The sequence below is a fragment of the Chiloscyllium plagiosum genome, unplaced genomic scaffold (assembly GCF_037043375.1).
Source record: "Chiloscyllium plagiosum isolate Xiang-an unplaced genomic scaffold, Cpla_swu_hap1 HiC_scaffold_5, whole genome shotgun sequence".
In the NCBI taxonomy this organism is placed as follows: Eukaryota; Metazoa; Chordata; class Chondrichthyes; order Orectolobiformes; family Hemiscylliidae; genus Chiloscyllium; species Chiloscyllium plagiosum.
Window position 1 is genome coordinate 96,663,218 of NW_028270143.1, and position 19,592 is coordinate 96,682,809.

A 19,592-nucleotide genomic window follows, 5' to 3' on the forward strand; every position below is an offset into this window, starting at 1 on the left:
CCTTAAAAATGATAAAGGTTAGCTGTATAACTATTACTGAATGTTACTCAACAAGAAAGTAAACATTGTCGTGTTTAAGCTTTCGGACAGAAGATTTTGGAATTTTGGGGGTGCTTTGGGGAAACAGTCATAGCTTAGGACAAAAGCTTTTTGGGTTTTAGTTTGGTAGTTTGGCAGAAGTCTTAGGTGAAGCTGGATACATAAAACAATTACTCCTGTGGAAGGTAGAGTAGAGTAGAGTAGCTTTTTATTTGTCATTTCTACCGTATACAATTGATACAGTAAAAATGAGACAGCGTTCCTCCAGCACCGAGGGTGCTACCTGGACAACACAAACTACACAATCGTGCATGGCTTAACGTACATAAGAAGTACAAAACACCCAAGTTACAGTGTAATAGAAGAATGACAAATAATACACATTTTTCTAGCAGCAACTCAAAATTGTACAAAGAATCTCAGATGGGAAAGAGTCTGATCATACTGTGTTAAGGAGCTTGATGGCTTGGGGGAAGAAACTGTTGCACAGTCTGGCCAAGAGAGACCGAATGCGCCAGTATCTTCTGCCAGATGCAGGAGGGAGAAGAGTTTGATTGAGGGGTGTATGGGGTCTTCCACAATGCTCCTAGCCTTTTGGATGCAGCGTGTGGTGTAAATGACTGTAATGGAGGGAAGAGAGACCCCAATGATACTTTCAGCTCTCCTCACTATCCGTTGTAGGATCTTGCGAATCGAGACAGTGATGCAGCAGCTCAGGATACTCTCAATGAACCCTCTGTCGAATTTGGAGAGGATGGGGTTTCGGAGATGGACTTTCCCCAGCCTGCACAGAAAGTAGAGATTCTGTTGGGCCTTTTCGGTTATGGAGCTGGTGTTGAAGATCCAAGTGAGATTCTCCACCAGCTGTACGCCAAGATATTTGGTGCTCTTCATGACCTCCATGGGGGAGATTATTAGGACTATTAAGAAAGACTCACCTCAGTGTAAGAAATTTAGTTCAAAGGTTCCAGACAAAAAGCATTTGGTCAAAATGCTACAGGAGTTGTTTGAAGCTGAGAAAGTCTAAGCTCATTTGCATGAAGACTGTAGTAAGATGCTGTTGGATTCTTAAGAAAGGTAATAAAGTTAAATAAAGCCTTATAAATATAAAACAGAAGGGAATTCACTCTGGTCTCACTACTGTAAAGGACTTCTTTTGGGGTTAATGGGATTGTGTTTTACTGCGTGCTTCTAAATGTTTAGAATTGTGTTATATGTCGAGTTTGGTTTATGGAACTAAACCTGCAAAATTTCATGGTTGTGCTTCAGTGAAGGGCCACCTCTTCAAGTAAAGAAAAGTATCAAACCAGGTTTCAATCTGGGATCTGACTTGTCCAATAATAACATTAATTGGGATCATCATAACATTCTTTTAATTATATCTGACCCCTTAGTTTAATGTGCTAAACCTGTACATACATTGCCATCTTCCTATAATATTGTAATGTAAATGGTATGTGGAAGACTTTTCTCTAAAGCTTATATCTCTGAAATCAACTTTTCAAGTTTATCTCTATATCCTTCCTCTTTTCGCCATTTCGCCAAGTAAAACTGTTCTTTGAACTAAGTCTGTATTTACCTTTAATTTATTTAAATCTGCTTTACCTTACAGGATACAACTGGTTGGAGGTCAGTCACAAAAATGCTTGTCTATTACACTAATACAGGACTCCATTTTGCTAGAGATGGTAAAGGCAGCGGTTTGTTGCCCAATGATGGTAAATGCCACATTGATAGTCAAGGTGTATATACATTGAATCATCATCATGTAAGCTTGCTTTTGAACTTATTAAATTCAACATAAAAACATATTCGATAGATGATACAGCTATTTTAAGAGAAAAAGTATTTATTTATGCTTCTTGAGAATCTATATTAAAAAGGTGTTGTTTGGGGTTTACATAATTCAAAGCATTTTCCATTGCCTTCTTTGACCTTGGCTTGAAAATAGTTAGGATTGATTGTTCGTCTTGTCCTACTAATTGCGCTGGACATTAGACCAAACACAGCAATTGATCAGTGATTTAGTCAATTGTGTTATTGTTAGTCTTTGTGATATGGTAATTCTGGCTACCTCACATGCATTACTACCAGTTGATGCCCTGAGATCTGGTAGACTACATCTCTTTTTTTACAGATTACATTACAGTGTGGAAACAGGCCCTTCGGCCCAACAAGTCCACACCGACCCGCAGAAGCACAACCCACCCATACCCCTACATTTACCCCTTACCTAACACTACGGGCAATTTAGCATGGCCAATTCACCTGACCTGCACATCTTTGGACTGTGGGAGGAAACCGGAGCACCCGGAGGAAACCCACGCAGACACGGGGAGAACGTGTAAACTCCACACAGTCAGTCTCCTGAGGCGGGAATTGAACCCAGGTCTCTGGCGCTGTGAGGCAGCAGTGCTAACTACTGTGCCACTGTGCCGCCCAAGTGATCTCCTTGAATCACTTGTGGTGATTCTATAATATTGTTAGGAAGAAAACTGTGGATATTGACCCAGCAACAAGGAATGAAAACGTGATATATTTTGGGATGTTAGCTTACTTAGGTATAATCTCCAGTACATTTCTAGTAATGCAGTTTTTATTTCAGGCCACCCATGTGTATTAAGAATTTTTAAAAATTCAAACATGGGATATGGATATCATTGGCTGGCCGGCATTTCTTGCCTGTCTCTAGTTGCTGTTGAAAAAGTGGTGGTGAGCTGCTGCAGTCACTGTGCTATAGGTAGACCCAAATGCCCATAAGGAAGGAATTCCAGGAAGTTAACACAGTGCCAGTGAAAGGACAACGATATAGTTCCAAGTCAGGATGATGAGTGGCTTGGAGAGGAACTTGCAGGTGGTAGTATTCTCATGTATCTGCTACCCTCGTGCTAATGGATGGAAGTGTTCATGGGATTGAATGGTGCAGTTTAAGATGTTTGGTGAATTTCTGCAGAGCATATTGTAGATAGTACCCACTGCTGCTACTGAGTGGCAATGGTGGAAAGAGTGGGTGCTTATGGATGTGGTACCAGTCAACTGGACTGCTTTGTCCCGAATGGTGTCAAACTTCTTGAGTGTTGTTGGGGCTGCACTCATCCAGGCAAGTGGGGAGTATTCCATCACACTCCTGACTTGTGCCTTGTAGATGGTGGACAGGCTTTAGGGAGTCAGGAGGTGAGTTACTCGCTGTGGTATTCCTAGCCTCTGACCTGCTCTTGTAGCCTCTGTGTTTATGTGGCAAGTCCAGCTGAGTTAATTAAATTTCTGGGTACAGAAAATCATTGTTGATTCATGGGTGACATTTTCTCAGGGTCCTGAGCTTCTGCCATGGGGGAACAGGTTGATCCTTGACCTACAGACCTTTGTGGATATGATTGCCCCATAAGGCAGGCCAATCCCAGACTGCAGGATATGCTTCTATTTTTTTTTATTCCCCGCCTGTGTCATTCATAAGATGCTGTGACTAACGCACAACCCTTTCTTAATGGCCAAGTTATTGCCATTCTGATTGAATGTAACTAGCTTCTCCTGGTTATTAAGGACGATGGTTCCATGCCTCAATGGGACCTTTCAAGTATTTTTTAAGTGATTTCTGTGACCTGTTCTTAACTGTTGTGCATCTGAAAGGGTTTAGAAGAACCAATACTTGCCTGGATGCAGTAAGTGCCACCCACTGTGACAATGTAATGAAGACTTCAGGAGAAAGCTAGGATCTCTTGAGAGTCAGGCATAAGGCTAGGTTTTCCCAACAGTCCTTGTATAATGTAGAACCTCCTGTTGTAACCTGCGAACAGTTGCAGAGATGCAGTAAATATCACCTTATCTATATAGAAGACTCTTCTTGTTCTACTGGAAGGTGACTATCCTGGCACACACTGGACCATGTAAGTCCTGAAAGAACACGTGCACTTAGAAAATGCAGATAACTGCACACACCTGGACCACTGACTATTTAAAAGTTGACCTGTCAGGAGAGAAGAATTTCAGCCATCTGGATGTCTCGTCCACCAAAGTTGTTTTTACAGTTGTTTTACAGATTGCCTGAACAGTTATGGTTTGAAGGAGGAAACTAACATTTGTTCAACAATCCTCCCATTCAGTCAGGAGAATGAAGACATAACTGAAGGAACTTTTGTTGCACACTGATACCTAATCAGGTCTCACGGCAGTACAGGAATGTGGTGACCATAATTTCTCTACCCACTAGACTATTATCCTGTAGTAAATGTCACAAGATCAAATGTCACATGTTTGAATGTCATGTAATCAAACAGATGTGATAACTATTGCATTCTCGGAACATACTTAAATAAAATCGGCAACCCTGCCAATGACATATTGGAGGTGTGTCTGCTCTATGCTGTCGGTAGGAGTGAAATCAATATCACAGATTATTGTTGAAAGTTAATTGTAAAAATAAAGATGTTATATAGATTAGGAAATGACCTGATATGATCACGTTGCAATTTTTCAAAGCCACTGATATTGTTGTGCAACTTGCATTTCATTTTCTTTGCTATTCTGCAACTTCCAAAATGTTTTTTATTTATAGGATCATCCATCCATTTCTCAGTTGGCACAAAAGCTTGCGGACAATAACATCCATCTTTTTTTTGCTGTTAACGAAGAGTTCAAAGACATTTACAAGGTAAGACAGCTGTTGGGAGGGCCAGATATTAATGGAGCTGGAAAATCCAATGGCAGTGCATGTACCCTAACCCAGCTTTCCTCACACATTTCTTTCATGTTGTTTTTATTAAAAATGGGCTGAATTTGCACAGATGTAGCTGATTGAACCCAAGCTAGACACAAGAGAAGGAAACACACCCTTGGTGTTTTAGGGTCATTAGAAGTTGGGATGCAGAGCATAGTGATGAACCTAGTTATCCAGAATCAGAGTTTGGCAGAAGGGATCAAAATAACAGCCACTATTGGTCAAATCTGTTGTAATAATTTCACACACTTGTTGCAGCAATTATTAATATTTTGAAAAGAATTTGGTCTTTTTGACTGACAGGCCCTCTATAAGAAAATTCTGCCGTGGTTTAATTATGCTGCACAGTAGAAGCCAGTGATCCTGCACCATTGTGTAAGTAATGACAGAGCTGTATGTTAAATTGAATGAGTGGATAGGAAATGAGGGTGTGGGGAGAAGCTTGTCATGGGTAGAAGACCATTCCTGCTTTTCAGTTGGAGAAACTGAGATTATAAGTTTTCAAAAAAAAATTATACATAAAGACAGAAATTATTTCTAAACCATTACAGGTATATTTACTGTAGGTTCTAGCATAGAATTGAACACTCTGAGAATCTAATGAAAACACTGATATGTTACCAGTCAGTGTTAACAGTAAGCTTCTCTGTAGATATAGATAAGAAGAGGTGGGAAGATTGATAGGCCATTCAGTCCATTGAGTCTGCTTCACCATTCAATCACGGCATGGTAGTGCAGTGGTTAGCACTGCTGCCTCACACCGGGTTCAATTCCCACCTCAGGCAACTGTCTGTGTGGAGTTTGCACATTCTCCCCGTGTCTGTGTGGGTTTCCTCCGGGTGTTCTGGTTTCCTCCCACAATCCAAAAAAGATTTGCAGGTTAGGTGAATTGACCATGTTCAATTGCCCCACAGTGTTAGGGGAATGTTTCTGGGTGGGTTGCTGTTTGGAGGGTTGGTGTGGACTTGTTGGGCTGAAGGGCCTGTTTCCATGCTGTAAGTAATCTAATCATGGCTACTAATTTCTCAACTCTTTCTCCCTGGATCCCCTTTACAATCAATAACCACTCTATTTCAGTCTTCAATATACTCAATGACCTGGCCTCCACAGCCTTCTGTGGCAATGAATTCCATTGATTCACCACTCTCTGGCTGAAGACGTTTCTCCTTATCTCTGTTCTAAAAGGTCCTCCATTTACTCTCAGGCTGTGCCCTCAGGTCCTTGTCTCTCCTACATTTTCCCAACATCTACTCTGTCCAGGCCATCCAATCTTCTGTAAGTTTCAATTAGATTCCCCCTCAACCTTCTAAACTCCATTGATTGTAGACCCAGAATCCTCAAACTTCCTCATTTGCTAAGCTTTTCATTCTTGGGACCATTCTCATGAACCTCCTCTGAACATGTTCCAGGGCCAGTACATCCTTCCTGAGGTATGAGGTACAAAACTGTGCACAATACTCCAAATGTGGCCTTAACAGAGCCTTACAGAGCCTCAGAAATACATCCCTGTTTTTATATTCAAGTCCTCTCGAAATAAATGCCATCATTGCATTTGCCTTCATAACTACTGAGTCAACCTGCAAGTTTGCCTTGAGCGAATCCTGGACTAGAACTCACAAGTTTCTTTGCACTTCAGACTTCTGAATTTTCTCCCTATTTAGAAAATAGTCTTTGCCTCTATTCTTTCTACCAACATGCATAACCTCACATTTTCTCACGTTGTACTCCATCTGCCACTTCTTTGCCTACTCTCCTAACCTGTCTAAGTCCTTCTGCAGCCTCCCCATTTCCTCAATGCAACTATCTTTGTGTCATCTGCAAACATAGCCAGAATGTCCTCAGTTCCTTCATCTAGATTGTTAAAGTGAAAAGTTGTGGTTCCAACACTGAATATTGTGGAACACCACTTGTCACCAGCTGCCATCCCTTTTATCCCCACTCTCTGCTTTCTGCCAGATAATCAGGCATCGATCCATGCTAGCACCTTGCATGTAACACCATGGGCCCTTATCTTACTCAGTAGCTTCCTGTGTGGCACCTTGTCAAAGGCTTTCTGGAAGCCTTTTCTTGCTTTTCCCCTATAACGCTTGACTCCCTTACTGGTTAAAAATGCATCCATTTCAGTCTTGAGTGTACTGACTGACCTAATCTCTACAGCCTTCCATGGTAAAGAATTCCACAGATTCATTTCCCTCAAGAGAAGAAATCTCTCCTTAGCTCTGCCTTTGATTGGCAACCCATTACTCTGAGATTATGCCTTCTCCCCCAGACTCTGTTGTAACCTAGGACTTCGAGAATCAGAAGTTTTTGTTGACAGCATGTTGTGGGACTTTGTGTATCTGTATCAGAAGATATTTATCCCTTCTGATTTCCTTATGGAAATACAGAATGGAACCACCAGTTGACTGTTTCCGCTTATTTTGAAATGTATATATGTGAGGAGGTCCCTTGACTTAAAATAACCTACTGACACAAATGGGCAAAAACACCGAGTCTCAAGTTTCTGTAATAAAATGTGTACAATGCAGACATAAAATAAAATATATTAGCATGTTTTTGGAGCAAAACTGGGCAACTATTACAAAGATTATCTTCAAAACTTGTAGATGGTAGCAAGTTGCATATTCCTTTCATTTGGTTTTGAAGAACATACAACATAGAACAATATAGCTCAGAAGAGGCCCTTCAGCCCTCGATGTTGCGCCGACCTGTGAATTATTCTCAGGTCCTCCCCCTACACGATCCCATCATCATCCATGTCCTTATCCAAGGATTGTTTAAATCTCCCTAATGTGGCTGAGTTAACTACATTGGCAGGTAGGGCATATTAGAATCATATTGGACTCAAAAAGTGTTCCTACAGCACTTTCTGTTTTATATTTTATTGTATAATTCTTTAACTGACAGGGTGTCAGTAAACTCTAACCCTAATACAACTCTAACCCTAACCCGAACCCTATTTTAATGTCTTGAATTGTTGCTTCTTTTATAAACTAGTGAACACATTTACTCTGAACAAAGCCTCCCTGTGGTCTTTAGGTGCCAAAGATCAAAGTCAATATAAACATAATCCATTTATCTTATTTAAAAGAAATTTTAGAAAGAGAGTGGGATTGTGCATTAAACCAATATGCAATATGTTTAGATAAGAGTGGGTTTCCAAGCCCAATTTCATTGTAGATTAAATTCAAACAATTTATATTATACATTTTTAAATGATTCATAATGTTCTGCAAGACAAATGATAAAAGCTTTTATTAATTTTAGTCAGTGTTTCAATAGATTCAGACCATTGTCACTGCAGACATGGCCTACTGAAAAATCCTTGATGAAGTGTTGCCTATTTCTATGGTATTTTTATCTGATAACAATTAATGAAATAGTTAAGAATTCCTGTTGTTGCAGTATGAGTCATTGATATTGTGGATCTTGTTGTCGAAGTTGGTTGTTCAGTTTTGTTAACTTCTTTGAAATTTCAAACCCACCTATATATGAAACATAAACAATGAAGGCACTTTAGAGGTCAAGTGTTTTTAAACGACACTGTATGACATCTGAATTCTCTGTCACATGATTGTACAGCTGTAGCAATTCAACTTTCGTCATTTTTAACTGGAAGAAATGGCGAATGATTATTGCTAAATGTATCATATAAATAAATGCTCTCTTTGCATGAAATAATTTAGCAAATTGTTACATCAGAAAGAGCTCGAACCACAATCTTAAAGAGATTAATTGGTGATGCATTCTTTAGACTAAAACTGCTGATATTCTTAAAGCCAAAACCTAGGTGGAGCACATGGAGTGCAGATAAAGGATAAAACTACAAAACAATGATTTAGTTTTTGGCAACCGACAGACATGAGAAACAACTTTGAAGATAAATTAAGGAGACAACATTAATAAACAACTTATATGTAACAATAAACAGTTAACGTTAAGCTTAGTGCTCATTGACAGAATATTAGAATCAAACTACTGCAATCTGTAAAGGTAATGAAAATATCAACATCCAAGCAAAACAACTACAAGCAGGTAATGGTGCCAAGAGTGAATAAACTGTTTTGTAAAATTGATATCTTAGCTTGATAAAGCTCTGACATCTTTGTAGAGACTGATATACACTGTAAGGTGCTCAGGGTGAAGTTAGAGTCGGAAAGTGTGGCGATGGAAAAGTACAGCAGGTCAGACAGCATTCAAGGAGCAGGAGATTCGACGTTTCAGGCGTAAGCCATTCATTAGGAATGTGGAGGGGGAAGGGGGCTGCGAGAGTTGGGGTTGCAGCTAGGGGAATGTAGCTGGGAAGACAATAGGTGGATGCAGGTGGGGGTGTGGGGCTGAGAGATAAATAGGAGAGTAGGGGTGGGGCTGGGGTCAGGTAGCTGGGAAGGGGATAAGTGGATGCAGGTGGGGGGGTGACGGTGATACGTCGGTGGGGAGGGTGGTGCAGATACATGAGACAGAAGACAGGTCAAGAGGGCAGTGCTGTATTGGTGGGTTGGCTCTGGGATGAGGTGGGGGTAGGGGAGATTTGGAAACTAGTGAAGTCGATGTTGATGCCGTGTGGTTATAAGGTCCCAAGGCGGAAGATGAGGTGTTCTTCCTCCAGTTGTCGTGTGGCTTGGATTTGGCAGTGGAGGAGGCCCAGGACTTGGATGTCCTTGGGGGATTGGGAGGGGGTGTTGAAGTGGTTGGTTATAGGGTGGTGGGGTTGTTTGTGCATGTGTCCCAGAGATGTTCAGTGAAATGCTCCATGGGTTGACGGTCTGTCTCCCCAGTGTATAACAGACCATATCGAGAGTAATGGACACAGTAGATGAGGTGGGTGGATATGCAGGAAAATCTCTGTCGGATTTGAAATGATCCTTTCTGGCCTTGGACGGAGGTGGGGGGACGTGTGGATTCTTTTCCACTACCATACGTTTTGACTCTGAGTCTCCAGCATCTGCATTCCTCACTTACTCCTCAGAATGAAGTTAGTATGTTGTTCTCATGTGTGTTTTCACACATTCCTGTTTCTCTCCCAGCTCAGAGATGGGTTGAACTTATAACAGATCTCCAAAACTTACATTTTCATCTGTAGATCCCCTGGACAAGATAAGAAATAATTTCTGTGGCTTTACACTTCTAGTCACCTTGGTTCAAGTGGATTTATTTTTGTGTCACTGGTTAAAATATTTCATTTTAATGTTTGACACATCAAAAACCAGTGAGCTCTAAAAGTTTCCAGTTTAAACTTATTTTAGTAAAGTGCCTTGAAAATACAACAATGAACATTATTGCTGTTTCCTGTCAGTAGCAATTGTTAGTTGGCTATAGCTTGAGATAAAGGGTGTTTAAAATATTTTAGTTTATTTAGATTTAATGTTTGAAATGATTTCAGTAAGGTTATAGAATAGTTAGAAGAACCACCAGTCGAGATTGCATTTTAATTTTCTGGTGTTTCTAATTGTAGACTGAAATATTTTAAAAACTGAGGATGACTAGAGGATTGGTGCATGTTCAAAAGCTAGTAACTGGACTCTCATTGCACACATTATTTATAAAGCTGCTTATCATCCATTAAATGTAATGTGGTTTGTGGATAAACTGGAGCCAAAGGGCTGTGTACCAATGGAGATCTGGTTGGCAACAAGAAGCTGATTGGTCTATGGACTAGGGACCAGTTATCAATGATAAAGACTTATACCTGCAAACAATCACATGATTGGTTCGCAGGTAACTGTATAGCTTTGGGCTGTGAAGAACTTATAGAGAAGCGTTTGGTCCATAACCATCTTAGGTGCTATCTTTCTCTGTTCTCTGCAAAACCACATTAAATCTGAAGAAAACCAATAATTGCTGTAAGTTGTGACTTTTAATTGATAAGGTCTCTACCTAAGGCATTTTCTAAGTGAATCAGCCACTCTGTGCCTCTTGCAAACCAGAAGAAGCATCCAGAGAAGGATGATTGAGAAGAAACATTCTGACCAGTGCAAGAATTATAAGATTCAGAAACCCTTGGGGACAGGAACTACTATGCTGGGCACAGTAGGAACTACTGTACTGCTTTCCCAATTTTTCCATTTATCCATAAGCCATGCCTTTCTTTCTTTGTCTGTGTGCATGTTCATACATGTGTGAGAGAGGAAGATATCATACATGGATTAAAGCTTTAATTAGCAGATTTATGTGCGGATGGTGCAACACTGTTTATAAATGCTTAGAGTTTATTTATTTGTAATGAATAATACTTTTGTGACATCCAGAAGCTGGTCCATGCCTACTGTCAACTCAGTCCAGAAGAAAATGGGGAAATTTGTTCAGGTTAACTTGTGATGCTGGGTCTTGGTTCCTAGTGTGTTGCCTCTGTGACTTGTAACACACCAAAAATCCACCAGATAAGCACAATATTTCTGTAAACCCTCTAATAGTGATTTCAGAACATAGTTGAGTTATTTCTCATAGTTGTTTGATCTAAGTTCAGGATTAGTATACACTATTTTCACCACCTTCTTCTCTTCAGCTTAAACCCTGGCTCTTGTTGTATGATGGATCCTCACCAGAGTCAGTTTTTTCAAAAGCTACATCAGGTAGATTTGCAACCATCATCCTCCTTTTAGTTGGGGTCTGGACCAATCGTTGAAATCTGCTTGTCAGCCTAATGAGAATAGGTTTTTTATTGTCTTAAACAAGATGCAGGGTAGACTCTTCCCAGTCCCTGAATGATATGGCTGGGTGAAAATACAGAGGATCAGGTGAGATGTGCAGTGTCGGCCTTCTTGACATGGAGAGAACAAGCCCCTTTTTCCAACCAACTATTGGATCCTGAGACGACACTCTACCTCTTACTGAGTGCAAAAAGCTCACTGGTGTGGATTATCACTCACTATTAACTTCACTATTACTTAATGTTACTGCATTAAAATTGTAGGCTCCCATTCTATCACCATCTTGATAGTAACTAGATGCAGAGCATTCCGCACTTAAAAATCAGTGCCCAGCATAGTACTGAATCCCATCCAAATTAATCTGCATGCACATTGTAAGATGCACTATGTGCAATGATTTATGGCGAGGAAGAGAACGGTTCGGTACGCATGACGCACTTACAATCTCCTACTCTCTCTTTGCAACATGCCTTCATTAGAATAAGGTCTAATATCCAAGTATCATGCCTTCATTTCATGCTGTCATTCTGCATCACTCCTTGTCAGAGTGCTCCATATCCATCTGGCTGTTCCCCACTCAAGTTCATTGAATTAGACACTGATGCATCAACCACAGAGGGATTATAGAGTTATCGTGTCATAGAGAGGTACAGCATGGAAACAGACCCTTCAGTCCAGCCCATCCATGCCGACCAGATATCCCAACACAATCTAGTCCCACCTGCCAGCACCTGGCCCATGTCCCTCCAAACCCTTCCTATTCATATACCCATCAAATGCCTCCTAAATGTTGCAATTGTACCAGCCTCCACCACATCCTCTGGCAGCTCATTCCATACACGTACCACACTCTGTGTGAAAACGTTGCCCCTTACCTCTCGTTTATATCTTTCCCCTCTCACACTAAACCTATGGCCTCTAGTTCTGGACTCCCCCACCTCAGGGAAAAGACTTTGTCTATTTATCATATCCATGCCCCTCATGATTTTGTAAATCTCTATAAGGTCACCGTTCAGCCTCCGATGCTCCAGGGAAAACAGTCCCAGCCTGTTCAGGCTCTCCCTATAGCTCAAATTCTCCAACCCTTGCAACACGCTTGTAAATCTTTTCTGAACCCTTTTAAGTTTTACAATATCTGACCGATAGGAAGGAGACCAGAATTGCATGCAATATTCCAACAGTGGCCTAACCAATGTCCTGTACAGCTGCAACATGACCTCCCAACTCCTGTACTCAATATTCTGACCAATAAAAGAAAGCATGCCAAACACCTTCTTCACTATCCTATCTACTTGCGACTCCACTTAAAAGGAGCTATAATTCTGCACTCCAAGGTCTCTTTGTTCAACAACACTCCCTAGGACCTTGCCATTAAGTGTATAAGTCCTGCTAAGAAATGCTTTCCCACACCTCACATTTATCTGAATTAAACTCCATCTGCCACTTCTCAGCCCATTGGCCCATCTGATCAAGATCCGGTTGTAATTTAAGGTAACCCTCTTCGCTATCCACGACATCTCCAATTTTGGTGTCATCTGCAAACTTACTAACGTTTCCTCTTATGCTCACATTCAAATCATTTATGTAAATGACAAAAAGTAGAAGACCCAGCACCGATCCTTGTGGCACCCCACTGGTCACAGACCTCCAGTCTGAAAAACAACCGTCCACCACCACCCTCTGTCTTCTACCTTTGAGCCAGTTCTGTATCCAAATGGCTGGTTCTCCCTTTATTCCGTGAGATCTAACCTTGCTAACCAGTCTCCCATGGGGAACCTTGTCGAAAGTCTTACTGAAGTCCATATCGATCATGTCTACCGCTCTGCCCTCATTAATCCTTTTTGTTACTTCTTCAAAAAACATGATTTCCCACGCACAAAGTCATGTTGACTATCCTTAATCAGTCCTTGCCTTTCCAAATACATGTCCATCCTGTCCCTCAGGATTCCGTCCAACAACTTGCCCACCACCAATGTCAGGCTCACTGGTCTATAGTTCCCTGGCTTGTCCTTACCACCCTTCTTAAACAGTGGCACCATTTTTGACAAACTCCAGTCTTCCGGCACCTCACCTGTGACTATCGATGATACAAATATCTCAGCAAGAGGCCCAGCAATCACTTCTCTAGCTTCCAACAGAGTTCTCAGGTGCACCTGATCAGGACCTGGGGATTTATCCACTTTTATGTGTTTCAAGACATCCAGCACTTCCTCCTCTGTAATCTGGACATTTTGCAAGATGTCACCATCTGTTTCCCTACAGTCTATATCTTCCATATCCATTTCCACAGTAAATACTGATGCAAAATACTTGTTTAGTATCTCCCCCATTTTCTGCGACTCTGCACAAAGGCCGCCTTGCTGAACTTTGAGGGGCCCTATTCTCTCCCTAGTTACCCTTTTGTCCTTAATGTATTTGTAAAAACCCTTTGAATTCTCCTTAATTCTATTTGCCAAAGCTAAATCATGTCCCCTTTTTGCCCTCCTAATTTCCCTGTTAAGTATACTCCTACTGCCTTTGACTCGATCTATCCTGTCTATACTTACGTATACTTCCTTCTTTTTCTTAACCAAACCCTCAATTTCTTTAGTCGTCTAGCATTCCCTATACCTACCAGCCTTCCCTTTCACCCTGACAGGAATATATTTTCTCTGGATTCTCGTTATCTCATTTCTGAAGGCTTCCCATTTTCCAGCCATCCCTTAACCTGAGAACATCTGCCCTCAATCAGCTTTTGAGAGTTCTTGCTTAATACCGTTAAAATTGGCCTTTTTCCAATTTAGAACTTCAACTTTTAGATCTGGTCTATCCTTTTCCATCACTATTTTAAAACAAATAGAATTATGGTCGCCTGTCCCAAAGTGCTCCCCCACTGATACCTCAGTCACCTGCCCTGCCTTATTTCCCAAGAGTATGTCAAGTGTTGCACCTTCTCTCGTAGGTACATCCACATACTGAATCAGAAAATTTTCTTGTACACACTTAAGAAATTCCTCTCCATCTAAACCTTTAACACTATGACAATCCCAGTCTATGTTTAGAAAGTTAAAATCCCCTACCATAACCACTCTATTATTCTTACAGAGAGCTGAGATCTCCTTGCAAGTTTGTTTCTCAATTTCCCTCTAACTATTGGGGGGTCTATAATACAATCCCAATAAGTGATCATCCCTTTCTTATTTCTCAGTTCCACTCAAATAACTTCCCTGGATGTATTTCCAGGAATATCCTCCCTCAGCACAGCTGTAATGATATCCCGTATCAAAAGCATTTCTCCCCCTCCTCTCTTGCCTCCCTTTCTATCCTTCCTATTTCATTTGTATCCTGGAACATTAAGCTGCCAGCCCTGGCCATCCCTGAGCCTGTTGCTGTGATACAACAAACATAAAGCGAAATGAAATTGGCCTAGACGCAGCAGTAAGCCCAGGATCAGCAGATCACCAGCAGATGCGGAATGGCCTCTACAAGTAAAGGTCACAGCTGAAGCTCCTCTCATGGTGTGTAGGAGATGTGGGAGGGCCAGAGAGTTTTGTCCCCAATGCCATTTCCTCCATATGAGCGAGGCACAATATCAGTGCAGATTTTGGATCTCCCAGGACACTGTCACACTGTCAACTGGTGTGGGACCTGTGGCCCAAAGCCCATAAGTGGCCACCTTTATCCTGGTGGTGCCATCTACACTGAACCTCTATGCATTGTCAGATCCACTGGCGACCTGTGAGGGATCTCTCAGTTGCCAATACACAGTATATTGAGGCTGTTAGCAGAGGCTGATTTGTTCCAGATCACAGTGCTTCATCTCATTTCCCCACCTTTAGGCCAGTGCTATAGCCCAGATTCAGCAAAGTAGCTAGCTTCCCTCAGTGCAGGGTGCAATAGATTGTACATGCATGACATTGAGTAAACCACATCGTAATGCAATTTAGTTCATAATAGAAAAGTGTTCCATTTCATCAAAGTGCAAATGATCTGTGATCATTAAAATCCACATATTAGTAAATTTTATCATAAGTTCATGCAAATTTCGGGAATATGGTCACTCTCTTTCATTAGTTTAATGAAGAAAAGCAAGAAATTTGAATGGACAATAAAATGACAGAGTGTGTTTGGTAGTTTAAAAATGATACTGACTACCATACCAGTTTTACTATCACCTAAATATGAGAAGTTATTTAAACTGTCTGTGGGTGCCAGTGACATTGGTGTTGGTGCAGTGTAGTTGCAGGAGGATAAAATGATTATCAAGGGCACATCAGTTACTTTTCCAAGAAATTGAATTTATATAATTTGAGTTTGAGACATTGTTTCACTGGAGTTTATTGCATCAACCATACCATCTAAAAACCATGCATATTACGGGAGAAGACAATATTATAATAGATTTTCTGTATAAAGGAAATGTGAAAGAAAATGAATACCAAGTGAAAATTTGACTTGTGTAGAATATGATTCTAAAAGTCCTTGTCTGTTTAATTTAAGTATATTACTATTGTTAAAGTAAAATAGAAGTAGTAATAAGAAGAAATGAAAGAAAAGAAAATGCCTCTTAAAGATTACTTTGCATTTTTTTTCTGGGGTAGAGATATGATAAAGGTTTACAATATACAATAATTTGAGAACTTGGATTTTAAAGTAAGGGTAAATGTATTTTAGTTTATAAAGATGACTTGGATTCTTACAGGAGTCAGAAAGTCATTTGTTAACAATGAGTAGAGACAGGAGTTTTGGAGAAAACATGCAACTTAAGGTCATTCATTGCAAATATTTATAAAGTTGAGCTTTTATGCCTTACACTGAAACAAATGGTTGGGCACTACAGAGCAGGTTAGGAAGTTTATTTGAATAGAAGAATGCAAAATTATGAAAGATTTAAATAATGATGGTCTAATCTCACTAGTTGGTAGGTCAGTAATAAATGACCTAGGGTTCAGGATTATCACTATAAGAATGTAGAAGAATTGGAAGAAAGATCTTCTGAAAGTGGGATGTTAAATGGGAATGTGTAGTGTCAATGAGAATTGAAAAACAAGTAATGACCCTATTTAAGGGGGAGTTTGAGAAGTATTTAAAATCCAAAATATGAAATGATTTGGAGAAAAGATTAACTATAATTCTATTTTGTGTTCCCTATCATTTGGACAGCTAAAACCAGCAAGAGGTCAAATATACTGAAGTGTCCAGTTTGCTGTTGCAGTTTCAGGGATGAAGTTTCCTTATGCGGAGTGCTCCCCCTTTCCCAGTGTACTGATTATACTGTTGGGAAAACTGGATAGCAAAGCTTGCTGAGTCTTTTGCTTCTAAAGTGGCCTTCTTCTTCTGGCATTGCACAAGTGATATTTTTCTGTAAAAAGCACTTGTCTTTTCTTCATGGTCAGTAGCCATCTCTCAGTTATTGGCAGGATGCTTTTTTGAGCTTGCGATGAATACATGATAACACCAGCCTGAGAAACTAGGCCAAAGTCATGCAGCTTTTCAAATGGTAAAAGTGTTGCTCTAACCGTGTAGTGGTGGATTAAGGAAGGTATTAATTCAAAATCTTATATATAGGAATCATTTTTATATTTAACATTGAAGACAGAATCAGTGCCCTTAAACTTGGATTGTTCATTCTTCAGCATTTTGTGCCCATTTCTGTTGCTATCTTTTATTCACAAAGAGAAAGTCCAAGGAGCTTAGCATGATTATTAAAGCTGCAGCCTGTAACAATATGACAAGATAAAAACCTGCTTCTCTATTTTAATAGATGTTTCACGATTCAATTCCAAAATCTGAAGTGGGCATTCTGACACCGAATTCTAGTGACGTAATCAAGTTAATCCTTGACGCTTATCATGTAAGTACTGACCAGTATAGTAATTCTTGCATTAAAATCTGCCCAACATTTTGTACTGATCCAGTACCTAAAAGTATAGTGGTGGTTATGTTTTCATCCTTTTTTTGCAGGCTTTATCTTTTGCTGTGATCTTGGAGAACAGCTCATTGCCAGAAGGAGTGACAATGCATTCTACAGTCTACTGTAATAACAATACTGTTCATACAGAGGAAGACAGCTCCAAGTGTTCAGGGATTCACACTGGTGACAAGGTAACTTATAGGTCACAATGAACATAATGTATGTTTGCACTTCGATCGTGGTCAGTAATACTCGGTCAGTAATACATCTGATGAATTACTTTGTGTGTACTGTTTGGGAAGTGAAGAAATGTCTTAATGCCAATCTTATCAGAATATGGGAGCAAGATGGCAGATGGGCAGAGGCAGTGTATAATTGGGTGTGATGACCGGGATTGCCAAGCCCATTGCTTATCTGCCTGTCCTCGGTCTTAGCAGATGCAGTTTGGGTTCTGGGTAGCCTCACTTCCTATCTGCGACCCTTAAGCAGCCAATCAATGGCTTTCTAAGGCATCATCCTCATGGTAGTGTGTCACATGGCAGTGCCACAAGGTACAGCATGGCCCCCTGCTGCATGCTCCAGGAAAGACTGGCAATCACTGCCTCTGTTTCAAGCGTACACGTTCTTTTTAAATAAGGAGCAGGAGGTTTAAAGGGGATATGAGGAACCATGTTTTCATCCAGAGGGTAGTGGAAATTTAAGTATTTAAATATGCCCTTGTGATGCAAGAGCATAGAAGACTCTTGGAGAAGTACTGGAAAATGAGATTAGAATAGTTGGGTGGTTAATTTTGACTGGTATGGTTGAAATGGGCCAAAGGGCATTTTTCTGTGCTGTATATGTCTGTGACTCCACGCCCCCACCTCCCTAACCAACATCCCAATTGTATCATCCTTCTGGGGCATGCCTTATAAGGTCAACACTCTAACCTTGAACTCTGACTTCCAGTGACACACATGCTCAAGGACCGTCTGCAATCTTAGCAGTGATAATGGCTAATAGTGCCACTGGTGGGACTGAAGAGCTGCCAGAGATCTGATGGCAACATAGAAACTAGGAGCAGGAGTAGGCTATTTCTGTCTTTCGAGCCTGCTCCAATGTTCAATATGAAGATGATAGATCATCCAACTTAGTATCCTGTTCCCGTCTCATCATCATTCCACTTGACCCAAGAACTAAATCTAAACCCTTCCACTGGCTGTGGAAGTCAAATAATTTGCTGACAGCTTTTGGAATTGAGGCATCTTCCCAAATAGGGCCAGAAACTGATCACCTACTGGAGAATCTGGTCTCAGTTCTCAGAAAATACTCCTGTAAACCTTTGTCACACTGTTTGTCACATCACCGAAAGGTCGATTCTCCTGCTCCTCAGATGCTGCCTGACCCGCTGTGCTTTTCCAGCAAAACACTTTTCAAATCCTTTTGAAGAAAGATTGAACTTTCCTTTGGTAAAGAGATTGAAATACCACATGGTACTCCAAGTGATGCTTCACTATAACACAGTGTCATTGCGTGAGGTTTCTTTTTCATATAATCTAGTCTCTTTGCATTCTATTTCCCTGAATTGCTTGTTGCATCTATGCATTAACTTTTTGTGATATGTGTGAAAGGGACATTTAAACACCAACATTTCCTAATCTCTCACCATTTTAAAAACATTCAACATTTTATACCAAAATAGATACTTTTACAATTCCCACAAAATAATCCATCTGCCAGGTTCTTGCCCACTTATTAAACCTATCAATATTCATCTGCTGAGTCCTTCTCACAGCTTACTTTCCCCTGAGCCTGGTTCCTAGGTAACCTGTAATGCCAGAACGGGCAACTCCCCAACATGCATGGCACCTTATCAAAGCTGAGTAGTTTTGATCACAACCACTTGCCAAGAAGTGGTGAAATTTGCATCTTATCATACATTTGCACAACAATACTTTGGAGTTCTTGCATGGATACCGTCATCATGCTTTGCATATTGAAATATTTGACAGGTTAAAAGCTGATTTTAGAATATTGTTTTCCTCCTTAAGCATTAATACAGTGTGATAAAGCTACTTTACTGCAGAACCTATGAATAGATTGTCATATGCATTCTTTTGATGTTCTTAGTGCATTATACAAAGAAATTTTGATTTCAGACTTAAAAATTCTAATTTATTCTTCTTCATGACTGCAAACTTATGGATGTTCTTAATTTCCTCCATCTTTCCTTCTTCCTGTGGGGTTGCAGCTTCTAAATCTCCAGTATCTTGCAATTTAATCACCATTTCTTAATACATGACTTCATTTTACTCTT

At 40.4% G+C, this 19,592-nt stretch overlaps 1 protein-coding gene across 5 annotated transcripts in view; it reads left to right on the forward strand.

The window, feature by feature from the left end:
- The window catches only part of LOC122550083 (integrin beta-1-like), a 101,307-nt gene that overhangs the window by 41,014 nt on the left and 40,701 nt on the right, over positions 1-19,592 (forward strand). For all 5 annotated transcript variants that reach the window (XM_043690612.2, XM_043690614.2, XM_043690617.2 and 2 more), the window contains 4 exons: positions 1,652-1,807; positions 4,592-4,687; positions 17,147-17,236; positions 17,347-17,487. In XM_043690612.2, the coding sequence (XP_043546547.1) occupies positions 1,652-1,807; positions 4,592-4,687; positions 17,147-17,236; positions 17,347-17,487 (483 nt within the window). The remainder of the gene's footprint in view (positions 1-1,651; positions 1,808-4,591; positions 4,688-17,146; positions 17,237-17,346; positions 17,488-19,592) is intronic.